Raw genomic sequence first — 14941 nt, 5'->3', positions numbered from 1 at the left:
CAGGTCATGATCCCAGGGTCCTGAGATCGAGCCCTGCATCCAGCTCCCCGCTCAGCGGGAAGCCTGCTTCTCCCTCTCCCACTCCCCCTGCTTGTGTTCCCTCTCTCGCTGTCTCTCTCTGTCAAATAAATAAATAAAATCTTAAAAAAAAAAAAATAAGGCCTATGTGAGAATAGGTATCTTTTATTTAGAAAGAAAAAGCCACTATTAAGGAAAAAGGACTGACTTATGCAGAGACAATGTCTAGAAAGCCCTCCCAAGAAAACTGGCCTGCAACCTGGTTTATAAGGTCCCAGTCTCAGAGATAGTAAAGCAAGGTCACTTAGCAGGCTAGGAACGTTAGCAGATATGGGAAACCTCAAGAAGAGAGAATTCATTTAAATTTATATGTGCTGCAGATGAAATATGGGGGAAAGAAATTCTAAGGTTTGGGTTCTAGTCTCAGGACAGAGGAAAAATAGCAAAGGCTTTAAAAAGTACAATCCAAGATTCTTTAGAAATTTCAGGTAGAAATTAATTCTCCAGGCTCAGAAGTTGTTAAATAATGACTATATGTCTGTAGATTTGCAAGTCATACCCAAGGAGACTTACGATGGTTCATTAATAAACTTGCTGTAATTATGTAAATAGCCAGGTCAAATTATAGCCTTTTCTGTGATCATGATCACAGGCGAGGAGATTGTTAGGAAAAATGATCCAGTATTTGGAAATGCACAAATGAGATTGTCTACACCCTCAAGAAATTTGATGTATGCACCCCTGATTGACTTTCTATTGACTAGGCTCTTTTACCCTAGTAGGAGTGTAAGTTAAATTACAGAAAACTGATGGCAATGCAATTATTCCTGTCCATACCAATAAATGAATTTTGTCTGGTGGAGAATATAAATCTCTACAACTCATATTCTCATTTTTACGTCTTACTGGTTCTTCCAGTAATTAATTGAGGTAAATAAAATCCTTGACACATGTTCATTTCATATTTGTATGAAAATCATAGTTTTAACTTTGTGAAAATTAAACAAGTCTTTTTTAATAAGATTTTATTTATTTGAGAGAGCGAGCATGCATTCAAGAGAAAGGGCACGAGGGAGGGGAGGGGAACAGGCGGAGGGAGAGGGACAAGCAGTCTCCTCTCTGAGCATGGAACCCCACGAGGTGGGGGTAGGGGGAGAGCTCGATCTCACAATCCTGAGATCATGCCCTGAGCCGAAATCAAGAGCCAACCGATTAACGAAGTGAGCCCCCCGGGCGTCCCTAACCTTTAATAAGTCTTAAAAACAACAGAAAAGGGGTGCCTGGGTGGCTCAGTCGTTAAGCGTCTGCCTTCAGCTCAGGTCATGATCCCAGCGTCCTGGGATCGAGCCCCACATCGGGCTCCCTGCTCCGCGGGAAGCCTGCTTCTCCCTCTCCAACTCTCTCTGCTTGTATTCCCTCTCTCACAGTCTCTCTCTCTGTCAAATAAATAAATAAAATCTTTAAAAAAACAACAACAAAAAAAACCCAGAAAAGTCTTTTCTATTTGGCTTAAAATTAATTTGGATATTTATATCTAGATTAATATATCTAATGTTACATGGATTTTATAACATATCTAATGGTATACATAATATGGATAGACAGACATTTAAGCAATTAAGTGTTTGGGCTTAATTATCTCTTTCCTTTATTTTTCTGATAGCTTGTCAAAAGCATTAAGCAGTCAAAGCAGGAGGTTAAAGCACAAGAAATTGAAAACAAGACACATCAAATGTGTTCAGATGGCTGGTGATCTGCAAATATACCATCAAGAGTTGGAAGTATTTTTATATTCAATCTAGGACAACAAAGAAACAAAAATCTTACCTGTCTGTAGTATTTTTCATATACAGGATTCCCACTTGATAACTAAAATAAATAATTAAAAATTAAATGCTATTCAATAATCTGTATTAGTATATTTGCATTCTTTCAACAGATATTTGAGAAACAAAGATGAGTAAGAGTAAAATATCCTTGATTTTGAAAAGTCTGGTTTAGTTTCGAGGGGGAAAGGAAAGTGAATAAAGGCAGACATATATATTAAGAATCAAGCAGACAAAATAAAACAAGAATTTTAAAATTATTTTTTGTATCAAAACTTCTTTTCCTCATATAAAATTTTACCAAGAAACCCAACATATAACAAATTAGGGGTGAAATGCTTTGGTTAAAGACAGGTGAAAGGCCCAAAGCCTTCAGCATTCATCTTTTACCCAAGTGTCCAAGGTCCCTATGAATACAATTCAAAAACCATTTTGATAAAATAATCAAGTGAATACATAAACTGATATACAAAAAGATTACATTTATATCATCAGACCTGAAACACTTGTAGGCAAGGAGTGCCATTCAATTCATACCATAGTTCAAAGGGTTCCCTGGTCAGCTAATAAACAGGTTTACTATCTAATGTGAAAGGCAGCTTAGGAGTATCAATGTCTGAAGGCTCAAGTTCACCTGGACATGAATGTGTAAGAGTGTTCTGGAACCAGGAAGGGAGTCCAAGAAGGCTTCATGGAAGTGACATCAGTGCAGGAATTTGAAGTATGAAGGGGAAGGGGAGAGGGTGATTCTATATGGAGGTAAGAGCATGCACAAAGCATGCAATCAACAGAAAGCTCAGTTACGTTTGAAAATAATAAGGAGTTCTGAATGGTGGTAGGAATTGGAGATAAGATTTTGAAGTTTTGTAGAAGACAACTTAAGAAGGGATTGACATGCCAAAAGTAAAGAAAATGAGAATGGACAAAGGGACAGATTCAAGAGTTATTAACATAGTATTAGGTCTAGGTGATTATTTGTGAAGAGGAAAAATAGGATGGAAAGTAGAAGGCTACTTAGGAAATAATTTTAATGGGCCCAGTAGAGGATCTGAACATTGGCAATGGCAGAAAAGAAGGGTATGGTCTGAATAAATGTTTGTAAGATAGATTTGACAGGACTTATTAAGTAGATGAGGGGGCAAGAGAGGCTTAGATAGAAATACAAAGATAAACAGGAAAAAAATCTTCAAGCATCAAGGTTGGGCCTATAGCCTTAATGGGTATAAAACTGGATTAAAAAAATCAACATTCAGCTTCTCACTCTCCCTCTGCCCCCCCCCATACTCTCTGTCAAATAAATAAATAAAATATATATATTTTTTAAGATTTTATTTATTTATTTGACCCAGAGAGAGAGAGAGAACAAGCAGGGGGAGTGGCAAGCAGAGGGAGAGGGAGAAGCAGGCTCCTGCTGAGCAAGGAGCCCAATGCAGGGCTCCATCCCAGGACCCTGGGATCATGACCTGGGCTGAAGGCACCTGCTTAACCAACTGAGCCACCCAGGCACCCCTAAATAAATAAAATCTAAAAGGAAGGAAGGAAGCAAGCAAGCAATCAACATTCATTGAGTGCCAACTTTGAGAACACATTATGCTAATAATCCTTGTAAGCCACATAGTATCCTTCCAGTTTGCAAATGAAGAAACCTAGTGTGAGCCATAGTATCCTTGTGAGCCACATAGTATCATTCCAGTTTGCAAATGAGGAAACCTAATGTGAAGGTTAATTGTATGTGTCAATTTGGCTAGGCTAACCCAGTTGTTTGGTCAAACACCCATGTAGATGTTACTCTAAAGGTTTTTTTTTTACTGTCATTAAAATTTCTATCAGTAGACTTTGAGTAATGTGGGTGGGCCTCATCCAATCAGTTGAAGGCCTTAAGAAAAAAAAAAAGTACCCTGTCTGAGGAAGAAGGACTTTTGCCTCCAGAAAGCCTTTAGATTCAGAAGCAACATCAACTCTTCCCTTGGTCCCCAGCCTGCTGCCCTGCCATACAGATTTAGGACTTGCCAGCATCCACAATCACATAAGCCAATTCCTTAAAATCAATCACAGTGTATCTGAGTGTGTGTGTGTGTCTATCCTGTTGGTCTTGTTTCTCTGAAAAACCCTAACACACCTAACCTCAAAGAGGTTACTTATCCAAGCTGTTAAATGGCAAAGCCCAGAGTTAAATGCAGATCTATCCCACTCCAAGTTCCATGCTCTTTCACAATACCATGCTGCTTTCCACATGCCCTGGATTGCTCAGGACAGTCTTAGTTTACAATCTGTTGTCCCAGCATACCATTCAGTTTACCATTTGCCTCAGATTTTGCATTTTCTTTTTTTTTTTTTTAAAGATTTTATTTATTTATTTGACAGAGAGAGACACAGCAAGAGAGGGAACACAAGCAGGGGGAGTGGGAAAGGGAGAAGCAGGCTTCCCGCAGAGCGGGGAGCCCGATGTGGGGCTCAATCCCAGGACCCTGGGATCATGACCTGAGCTAAAGGCAGATGCTTAAACGACTGAGCCACCCAGGCGCCCCAGATTTTGCATTTTCTTAAATGAACTATTATTACTAGTCACTATATTAAAATACCTTAAAATAAACAACAATGAATTTAGTACATCTCTACTGTATACATCTAACTTCTGGCCAAGGTATCAACTAGTAGTGTAAGTGCTTTATCCAGTTGAACAAGCCATGAAATCTGAAAGAGGACTAGTGATAATTCCATCTTTCTTTTCCTGATTCTTCACAGATACAATATCACACCTTCTTTTCAACAACAGCATGCAGAAGACTCACTGAAAAGTATCCTCAGACACAAGCAACTTTAGACAGCTAACTCCTTATAAGCTTGTGAAGGAGTGGAAGAAGTATTTGACACCGGTACTGGAACGAAATGAAATTACAGAAAGCCTACAATTTTGCAGCATTTAAATTTAGTGGAACATGTAAAATAATCATAAAAAGGGACAACTTTTGTGACAAGATTTATCTTATAAAAATATTTGTCAAAAAGAGTACCTTAATAGAGGCAAAAAAGAAAAACAAAACCTGTAAAACTACTGGGGCTGACAAATTTATAATTTTCAATAACAAAAAATGAGAATTAAGAATAGTCTCCATTTAGCAAGTTTTTTCCTGAGCTAACCAGGTACATCACAAAAAATAGAGTATATTAGCAATTAAAAATATTACTGGTTATAGAGAACAAACTGTAAAGGTTAACAACTACAAACCCCAATATGTAACTCTGAAAACTACTTTCATGAAAAAATTTAAACTAAACTATACTGAAAAATAATTACACTGTTCAGAAAAGTATTAGTGACACAATATTAGAGACAGGTATGGCTAAGAAACTGATAGAAAATATGATACCAAAAATTATTATTCTGTATGTGTTTTTTAATATTGTGATAACCAATATAATGACTTAATTTTGTTATAATGTAGTACAAATGTTTTAGTAAATTTTTTTTGAAAATCATGTTTGACTAGAACTACTATACTGATCTACCAATGTAATGAAATCATTTTAATGGCCAAAAAAATATATTTCAAAAAACTTCCAAATACAAACAATTATAAGAACATATTATGAGCAACTATATGCCAGCAAATTAGATAACCTGGAAGAAATGGATGCATTCCTAGAGATGTATCAACTACCAAAACTGAACCAGGAAGAAATAGAAAACCTGAACAGACCTATAACCACTAAGGAAATTGAAGCAGTCATCAAAAATCTCCTAACAAACAAAAGCCCAGAGCCAGATGGCTTCCCAGGGGAATTCTACCAAACATTTAAAGAAGAATTAATACCTATTCTTCTGAAACTGTTCCAAAAAATAGAAATGGAAGGAAAACTTCCAAACTTGTTTTACAAGGCCACCATTACCTTGATCCCCAAACCAGACAAAGACCCCATCAAAAAGGAGAATTACAGACCAATATCCTTGATGAACATGGATGCAAAAATTCTCACCAAAATACTAGCCAATAGGATACAACAGTACATTAAAAAAAAATCCCACCATGACCAAGTGGGATTTATCCCTGGGCTGCAAGGTTGGTTCAACATCCACAAATCAATCAACGTAATACAATACATTAATAAAAGAAAGAACAAGAATCATATGATCCTCTCAATAGATGCAGAAAAAGCATTTGACAAAGTACAGCATCCTTTCTTGATCAAAACTCTTCAGAGTATAGGCATAGAGGGTACAGACCTCAATATCATAAAAGCCATCTATGAAAAACCTACAGCGAATATCATTCTCAATGGGGAAAAACTGAGAGCTTTCCCCCTAAGGTCAGGAATGTGGCAGGGATGTCTACTATCACCACTGCTATTCAACATAGTATTAGAAGTCCTAGCCACAGCAATCAGACAACAAAAAGAAATAAAAGGCATCCAAATCGGCAAAGAAGAAGTCAAACTCTCACTCTTTGCAGATGATATGATACTTTATGTGGAAAACCCAATAAGACTCCACCCCAAAACTGCTAGAACTGATACAGGAATTCAATAAAGTGGCAGGATATAAAATCAATGCACAGAAGTCAGTGGCATTCCTATACACCAACAACAAGACAGAAGAAAGAGAAATTAAGGAGTCGATCCCATTTACAATTGCACCCAAAACTGTAACATACCTAGGAATAAATCTAACCAAAGAGGCAAAGGATCTGTACTCAGAAAACTATAGAATACTCATGAAAGAAATTGAGGAAGACACAAAGAAATGGAAAAACGTTCCACGCTCATGGATTGGAAGAACAAATATTGTGAAGATGTCAATGCTACCTAGAGCAATCTACACATTCAATGCAATCCCCATCAAAATACCATCCACTTTTTTCAAAGAAATGGAACAAATAATCCTAAAATTTGTATGGAACCAGAAAAGACCCCGAATAGCCAGAGGAATGTTGAAAAAGAAAAGCAAAACTGGCGGCATCACAATTCCGGACTTCCAGCTCTATTACAAAGCTGTCATCATCAAGACAGCATGGTACTGGCACAAAAACAGGCACATAGATCAATGGAACAGAATAGAGAGCCCAGAAATGGACCCTCAACTCTATGGTCAACTAATCTTCGACAAAGCAGGAAAGAATGTCCAATGGAAAAAAGACAGTCTCTTCAACAAATGGTGTTGGGAAAATTGGACAGCCATATGCAGAAGGACGAAACTGGACCATTTCCTTACACCACACACAAAAAAAACAGACTCAAAATGGTTGAAAGACCTAAATGTGAGATAGGAGTCCATCAAAATCCTAAAGGAGAACACAGACAGCAACCTCTTAGACCTCAGCCGCAGCAACTTCTTCCTAGAAACATCGCCAAAGGCAAGGAAGCAAGGGCAAAAATGAACGACTGGTATTTCATCAAGGTAAAAAGCTTTGCACAGCAAAGAAATAGTCAACAAAATCAAAAGACAGGCGACAGAATGGGAGAAGATATTTGCAAATGACATATCAGATAAAGGACTAGTATCCAAAATCTATAAAGAACTATCAAACTCAACACCCAAAAAACAAAGAATCCAATCAAGAAATGGGCAGAAAACATGAACAGACATTTTTCCAAAGAAGACATCCAAATGGACAACAGACACATGAAAAAGTGCTCAACATCGCTCAGCATCAGGGAAATCCAAATCAAAACCTCAATGAGATACCACCTCACACCAGTCAGAATGGCTAAAATTAACAAGTCAGGAAACGACAGATGTCTGTCGGGGATGCGAAGAAAGGGGAACCCTCCTACACTGCTGGTGGGAATGCAAGCTGGTACAGCAACTCTGGAAAACAGTGTGGAGGTTCCTCAAAACGTTGAAAATAGAGCTACCATACGATCCTGCAATTGCACAACTGGGTATTTACCCAAGAGATACAAATGTAGGAATCTGAAGGGGTACGTGCACCCCGATGTTTATAGCAGCAATGTCCACAATAGCCAAACTGTGGAAAGAGCCAAGATGCCCATCGACAGATTAATGGATAAAGAAGATGTGGTGTACGACCAAGTGGGATTTATCCCTGGGCTGCAAGGTTGGTTCAACATCCACAAATCAATCAACGTGATACAATACATTAACAAAAGAAAGAACAAGAATCATATGATCCTCTCGATAGATGCAGAAAAAGCATTTGACAAAGTACAGCATCCTTTCTTGATCAAAACTCTTCAGAGTATAGGCATAGAGGGTACAGACCTCAATATCATAAAAGCCATCTATGAAAAACCTACAGCGAATATCATTCTCAATGGGGAAAAACTGAGAGCTTTCCCCCTAAGGTCAGGAACGCGGCAGGGATGTCCACTATCACCACTGCTATTCAACATAGTATTGGAAGTCCTAGCCACAGCAATCAGACAACAAAAAGAAATAAAAGGCATCCAAATCGGCAAAGAAGAAGTCAAACTCTCACTCTTTGCAGATGATATGATACTTTATGTGGAAAACCCAATAAGACTCCACCCCAAAACTGCTAGAACTGATACAGGAATTCAATAAAGTGGCAGGATATAAAATCAATGCACAGAAGTCAGTGGCATTCCTATACACCAACAACAAGACAGAAGAAAGAGAAATTAAGGAGTCGATCCCATTTACAATTGCACCCAAAACTGTAACATACCTAGGAATAAATCTAACCAAAGAGGCAAAGGATCTGTACTCAGAAAACTATAGAATACTCATGAAAGAAATTGAGGAAGACACAAAGAAATGGAAAAACGTTCCACGCTCATGGATTGGAAGAACAAATATTGTGAAGATGTCAATGCTACCTAGAGCAATCTACACATTCAATGCAATCCCCATCAAAATACCATCCACTTTTTTCAAAGAAATGGAACAAATAATCCTAAAATTTGTATCGAACCAGAAAAGACCCCGAATAGCCAGAGGAATGTTGAAAAAGAAAAGCAAAACTGGCGGCATCACAATTCCGGACTTCCAGCTCTTATTACAAAGCTGTCATCATCAAGACAGCATGGTACTGGCACAAAAACAGGCACATAGATCAATGGAACAGAATAGAGAGCCCAGAAATGGACCCTCAACTCTTTGGTCAACTAATCTTCGACAAAGCAGGAAAGAATGTCCAATGAAAAAAAGACAGTCTCTTCAACAAATGGTGTTGGGAAAATTGGATAGCCACATGCAGAAGAATGAAACTGGACCATTTCCTTACACCACACACAAAAACAGACTCAAAATGGTTGAAAGACCTAAATGTGAGACAGGAGTCCATCAAAATCCTAAAGGAGAACACAGACAGCAACCTCTTAGACCTCAGCCGCAGCAACTTCTTCCTAGAAACATCGCCAAAGGCAAGGGAAGCAAGGGCAAAAATGAACTATTGGGACTTCATCAAGATAAAAAGCTTTTGCAAAGCAAAGGAAACAGTCAACAAAACCAAAGACAACCAACAGAATGGGAGAAGATATTTGCAAATGACATATCAGATAAAGGATTGGTATCCAAAATCTATAAAGAACTCATCAAACTCAACACCCAAAGAACAAAGAATCCAATCAAGAAATGGGCAGAAGACATGAACAGACATTTTCCCAAAGAAGACATCCAAATGGACAACAGACACATGAAAAAGTGCTCAACATCGCTCGGCATCAGGGAAATCCAAATCAAAACCTCAATGAGATACCACCTCACACCAGTCAGAATGGCTAAAATTAACAAGTCAGGAAATGACAGATGTTGGCGGGGATGCGGAGAAAGGGGAACCCTCCTACACTGTTGGTGGGAATGCAAGCTGGTGCAGCCACTCTGGAAAACAGTATGGAGGTTCCTCAAAAAGTTGAAAATAGAGCTACCCTATGATCCTGCAATTGCACTACTGGGTATTTACCCCAAAGATACAAAAGTAGGGATCCGAAAGGGTACGTGCACCCCAATGTTTATAGCAGCAATGTCCACAGTAGCCAAACTGTGGAAAGACCCAAGATGTCCATCGACAGATGAATGGATAAAGAAGATGTGGTATATATATACAATGGAATATTATGCAGCCATCAAAAGGAATGAGATCTTGCTATTTGCAATGACGTGGATGGAACTGGAGGGTATTATGTTGAGCGAAATAAGTCAAACAGAGAAAGACATGTATCATATGACCTCATTGATATGAGGAATTCTTTTTTTTTTAAAGATTTTATTTCTTTATTTTGACAGAGAGAGACACAGCGAGAGAGGGAACACAAGCAGGGGGACTGGGAGAGGGAGAAGCAGGCTTCCCGCTGAGCAGAGAGCCCGATGTGGGGCTCGATCCCAGGACCCTGGGATCATGACCCGAGCCGAAGGCAGACGCTTAACGACTGAGCCACCCAGGTGCCCCGATATGAGGAATTCTTAATCGCAGGAAACAAACTGAGGGTTGCTGGAGTGGGGGGTGGGGTGGGAGGGATGGGGTGACTGGATGATAGACACTGGGGAGGGTATGTGCTCTGGTAAGTGCTGTGAATTGTGCAAGACTGTTGAATCTCAGATCTGTACCTCTGAAACAAATAATGCAATATATGTTAAGAAAAAAAAAAGAAGAAGAAGGTAGCAGGAGGGGAAGAATGAAGGGGGGGAAATCGGAGGGGGAGACAAACCATGAGAGACAATGGACTCTGAAAAACAAACTGAGGGTTCTAGAGGGAAGGGGGGTGGGAGGATGGGTTAGCCTGGTGATGGGTATTAAGGAGGGCACATTCTGCAAGGAGCACTGGGTGTTATGCACAAACAATGAATCATGGAACACTACATCTAAAACTAATGATGCAATGTATGTGGATTAACATAAGAATAAAAAATTTAAAAAAAAGATGTGGTGTATATATACAATGGAATATTATGCAGCCATCAAAAGGAATGAGATCTTGCCATTTGCAATGACGTGGATGGAACTGGAGGGTGTTATGCTGAGTGAAATAAGTCAATCAGAGAAAGACATGTATCATATGTCCTCACTGATATGAGGAATTCTTAATCTCAGGAAACAAACTAAGGGTTGCTGGAATGGTGGGGGGTGAGAGGGATGGGGCAGCTGGGTGACAGACATTGGGGAGGGTATGTGCTATGGTGAGTGCTGTGAATTGTGCAAGACTGTTGAATCGCAGATCTGTACCTCTGAAACAAATAATACAATATATGTTAAAGAAAAAAAAAAGAAGAAGAAGATAGCAGGAGGGGAAGAATGAAGGGGGGAAAATCGGAGGGGGAGACGAACCATGAGAGACAATGGACTCTGAAAAACAAACTGAGGGTTCTAGAGGGGAGAGGGGTGGGAGGATGGGTTAGCCTGGTGATGGGTATTAAGGAGGGCACATTCTGCATGGAGCACTGGGTGTTATACACAAACAATGAATCATGGAACACTACATCAAAAACAAATGATGTAATGTATGGTGATTAACATAACAATAAAAAAATTTTTAAAAACTTCCAGAATTTTAAATATTTGTAAGTATCCTTTTCATTCTCAAAAATGTCCAGGTTGAGTGAAAAATTACATACTCATCCTACTTACAGATAAGGTTGAAGATACTTTGCTAGAGAAAGCAAATAAAATACATACCATCAATAATGAAGACTTAATTTTTAAAGATAATTCAGTTGAGTATGGTGATTAACATAACATAATAAAAAAAAATCTGAAGAAAAAAAAGATAATTCAGTTGAATTTTTAGGACCCCCGGGGGTGGGGGGGGTGGGAATCTCATACACAGGAAAAAATTCTGAGCTCCAAACTGTACTTTATTAATCATCACAATACAGACTCATTGGTTACTACATAAACACATCTGAGAAGGCATTAGCTCACTCAAGTGTTCTAAAGTACACCCTGTGCTGATTAGTATACTAATACGATACAGCTAAGTGAGAATGGAAAAAGCCATCCAAATTGCCAATTCACTCATCAAGCAAAAAAAACCAAGTGTTTTCAGCTTGTCTCAGTAAAAAAATGTTTTTCCTGAAAATTGATCAAATTAGATCAAAAAGAAATCACAGATACACAACACACACAATGAATGCAGAGAGAAAAAAATTTGAAAGGCATAGTAAAATGGTAATAGTGATTAGTTCTGAATAATGGGATTATAAATTATTTTTACATTCTTCGTTATACTACTCTATATTCTCTGAAAATTTTTTATAAGAAGCATTTCCTGTTTTTTTTAAGGTTTTATTTATTCATTTGAGAGAGAGAGAGACAGAGCACAAGCAGGAGGAGCAGCAGAGGGAAAAGGAGAAGCAGACTCCCCAAAGGACCTGGAGATCATGACCTGAGCCGAAGGCAGACGCTTAACCATCTGAGCCACCCAGGCACCCTAAGCATTTCCTATTTTTATAATTAAAATAAAACAATAAAGGTATTTTCAATTTGAGGAAAAATATAAAAATCCCTAAATTTGAAATCAGTATTCAAAATTGCCTGTGAATTCTTAGCATCTAAATTAATTTTTTAAGGTTTTTTTATTTATTCATTCGAGACACAGAGATACAGAGAGAGAGAGAGAGAATATGAGCAGGGGGAGAAGCAGAGGGAGGGGGAGAAGCAGGCCCCCTGCTGAGCAGGGAGCCTGATGCGGGGCTCGATCCCAGGACCCTGGGATCATGACCTGAGCCGAAGGCAGACGCTTAACCATCTGAGCCACCCAGGCACCCCTAGCATCTAAATTAATTTCTAAAGGAAAACTTTTAAACTAAAGTTGTCAAAATAAAAATCTGACCTTTTCTTATTTAAAAGCAATTATTTATTGATTAGCTATATAATAAATTCTCATTAGCTGCCACAAAGTAAAATATTCATAAATGTAAGAATTCCTTCTTTTTTTTTTTTTTTTAAGGATTTTATTTATTTATTTGAGAGAGAGAGAGAATGAGAGACAGAGAGCATGAGAGGGAGGAGGGTCAGAGAGAGAAGCAGACTCCCTGCCGAGCAGGGAGCCCGATGCGGGACTCGATCCCAGGACTCCAGGATCATGACCTGAGCCGAAGGCAGTCGCTTAACCAACTGAGCCACCCAGGCACCCCTGTAAGAATTCCTTCTAAAGAGTCAGTAGCTATTTATTACTACTCTGAAAAAAATGTCAAGTGCTTATAAATAATAGATATTAGAAAGCAAATATAGTTTTGAAAAAAAAATACTCAAGTTTTGAGATAGGCCTAGATTCAAAGTCCATTCCACTTCTTAGATGATCTTGAACAACTTATTTGACCTCTTTAAAAAGCCTGTCTCCTTGGGGAGCCTGAGTGGCTCAGTAAGTTAAACACCTGGCTTAGGGTCAGGTCATAATCTCAGGGTCCTGGAATCAAGCCCCACACTGGGCCCCATAGAGCTCCCTGCTCAGCAGGGAGTCTGCTTGTCCCTCTGCCCCTCCCCCTGCTTGTGCTCTCTCTCTCTCTCTCTCTCTCTCTAACAAATAAAAAATAAAATAAAAAGCTTGTCTCCTCATCTATAAAGTGCTAGTAATATCTATTTCTCATAGGTCTTATATGAGTTAAATTAATTGAAATAAAGACATGGCTACTTGTTTCCTAATATCCTTTCTTCTCTTCTTTCGGAACAGTACCCCTAAGCTTTACCTGGACATGTGGACACCTAGCTAAAGCTACATTTCCCAACCTCGCTTACAATCCCAGTTCTCCTCAATGGAATAAGAAAGGAAATAATGTGTCCAACTCCAGGTTCATGCACCTACAGGGAAGAAAAATGCTTTCTACCTCCTAGCTCTTCTTCTAGCTTGCCAGAATGCAGATATGGTAGCAGAATATGGAGCAGCTGTCCAGATTCAGAGATGGAAAACATAGTTGAGAATAAAAGAATGACAAGAGAAAAAGGGCCTAGGTCCTGGATGCTATCATGAAGATGCCATATCAGCCCTATACCACTTACCCTACCTGGACAGTTGCTCAAGGGAGATAAACTCTCTCTTGTTTATCACTGTGATTTTGGCTTGAACCAATATCCTAAATAATGCGACAAAGAAAAAAAAAAGAGCTGTTATTTTTATTAAGAAAAAATCATTTAAAGTATAATAAACTTCAGTAAGAAAAAAGTTATTACAAAAGTCTTGCATACTATTCCATCCTAAGGCAGGCTGCATTATAATTCTCAATCATTTATTCTCCTCTTATCAAAGTATTAACATCTCTGCCTGTTGTCATGTGACTTGTAGTGCCTCTCTCTGGCAAGTACAACTCTACAGTTCGCTTGGCCATGTGACTTACTCTGGCCAGTGAAATAAGAGAAACTTCCAGTTCCAAGTAGAAGTTTTAAGAGCTATTGTATTTTCCATCAACTTTTGGTCTTTTCTCTCTACCAAGAGAACAGTATGTCACAAACAGGGGGTGCTCTTTCAGTGTGGATCCTAGAATGAAAAAGAATCGTGGAGTAGAACCATAGCTAATTACTAGGGAACCTATAATGTGAGCAATAATTAAACTTTTGTTATTGTAAGCTACTGATGTTTTGGGTTACTTCTTATTGCAACATAATCTAGCAAAACATATAGGTAATCTAATACCAAAGAATACCAGGTAATTAAAAAAAAGAGGAGGAGGTCCTGGTTATTAGGGAAATTCATAGGTTAGTAAATAAATGTCAAGAATTGCTTCATATGGAATTTTTAGTTTCATTTTTGGGGGCTTTGTGGGGGGTAGATGCTACATCATAGGACTTCAAGAGACCATGAGTCTATAAAGCACAAAAGGAACTGAAACTTTAGAGTTAGGTTTATTGTAAATGGTTACAGTACAATGTGGGGGAAAAGGGTAAAAATAAAGAGATAACTTCTAAAACATGACGCTTATCTTTTTTCTGTTAATCACAAGGTCATACGATAAAGAATAACCAGTGAATAATATATGATAAAGAATAACCAGTGTATAAATTAACAAAATGAAGAGGGGAGTGGGTACGAATATAAAGGAGTAACATGAAAAATCTTTGTGATGGAACATTTATCTTAATTGTTGTTACTTACATGAATCCTGATAAAACTACACATGCATAAAACTACATACATACACACACACACACAAATACCTATAAAACCGATGACATTTGAATAAGGCC

At 38.4% G+C, this 14941-nt stretch overlaps 1 protein-coding gene across 6 annotated transcripts in view; it reads right to left on the bottom strand.

Annotated features, from left to right (window-relative positions):
- Positions 1–14941, bottom strand: part of EPS15 (epidermal growth factor receptor pathway substrate 15) — a 150941-nt gene that overhangs the window by 109788 nt on the left and 26212 nt on the right. For 5 of the 6 annotated variants that reach the window (XM_064589160.1, XM_064589156.1, XM_064589161.1 and 2 more), the window contains exon 2: positions 1846–1887. The exons of the other annotated variant lie outside the window; for it this stretch is intronic. In XM_064589160.1, coding sequence (XP_064445230.1) covers positions 1846–1887 — 42 coding nt within the window. The remainder of the gene's footprint in view (positions 1–1845; positions 1888–14941) is intronic. 6 annotated transcript variants of the gene reach the window in all.

Source organism: Mirounga angustirostris, unplaced genomic scaffold (assembly GCF_029215605.1).
Source record: "Mirounga angustirostris isolate CCGP_5_RB_7025 unplaced genomic scaffold, mMirAng1.0.hap1 SCAF_4, whole genome shotgun sequence".
In the NCBI taxonomy this organism is placed as follows: Eukaryota; Metazoa; Chordata; class Mammalia; order Carnivora; family Phocidae; genus Mirounga; species Mirounga angustirostris.
Note: the sequence above shows the minus strand (reverse complement) of the source record. Positions and strands in the feature narration are given on the sequence as shown.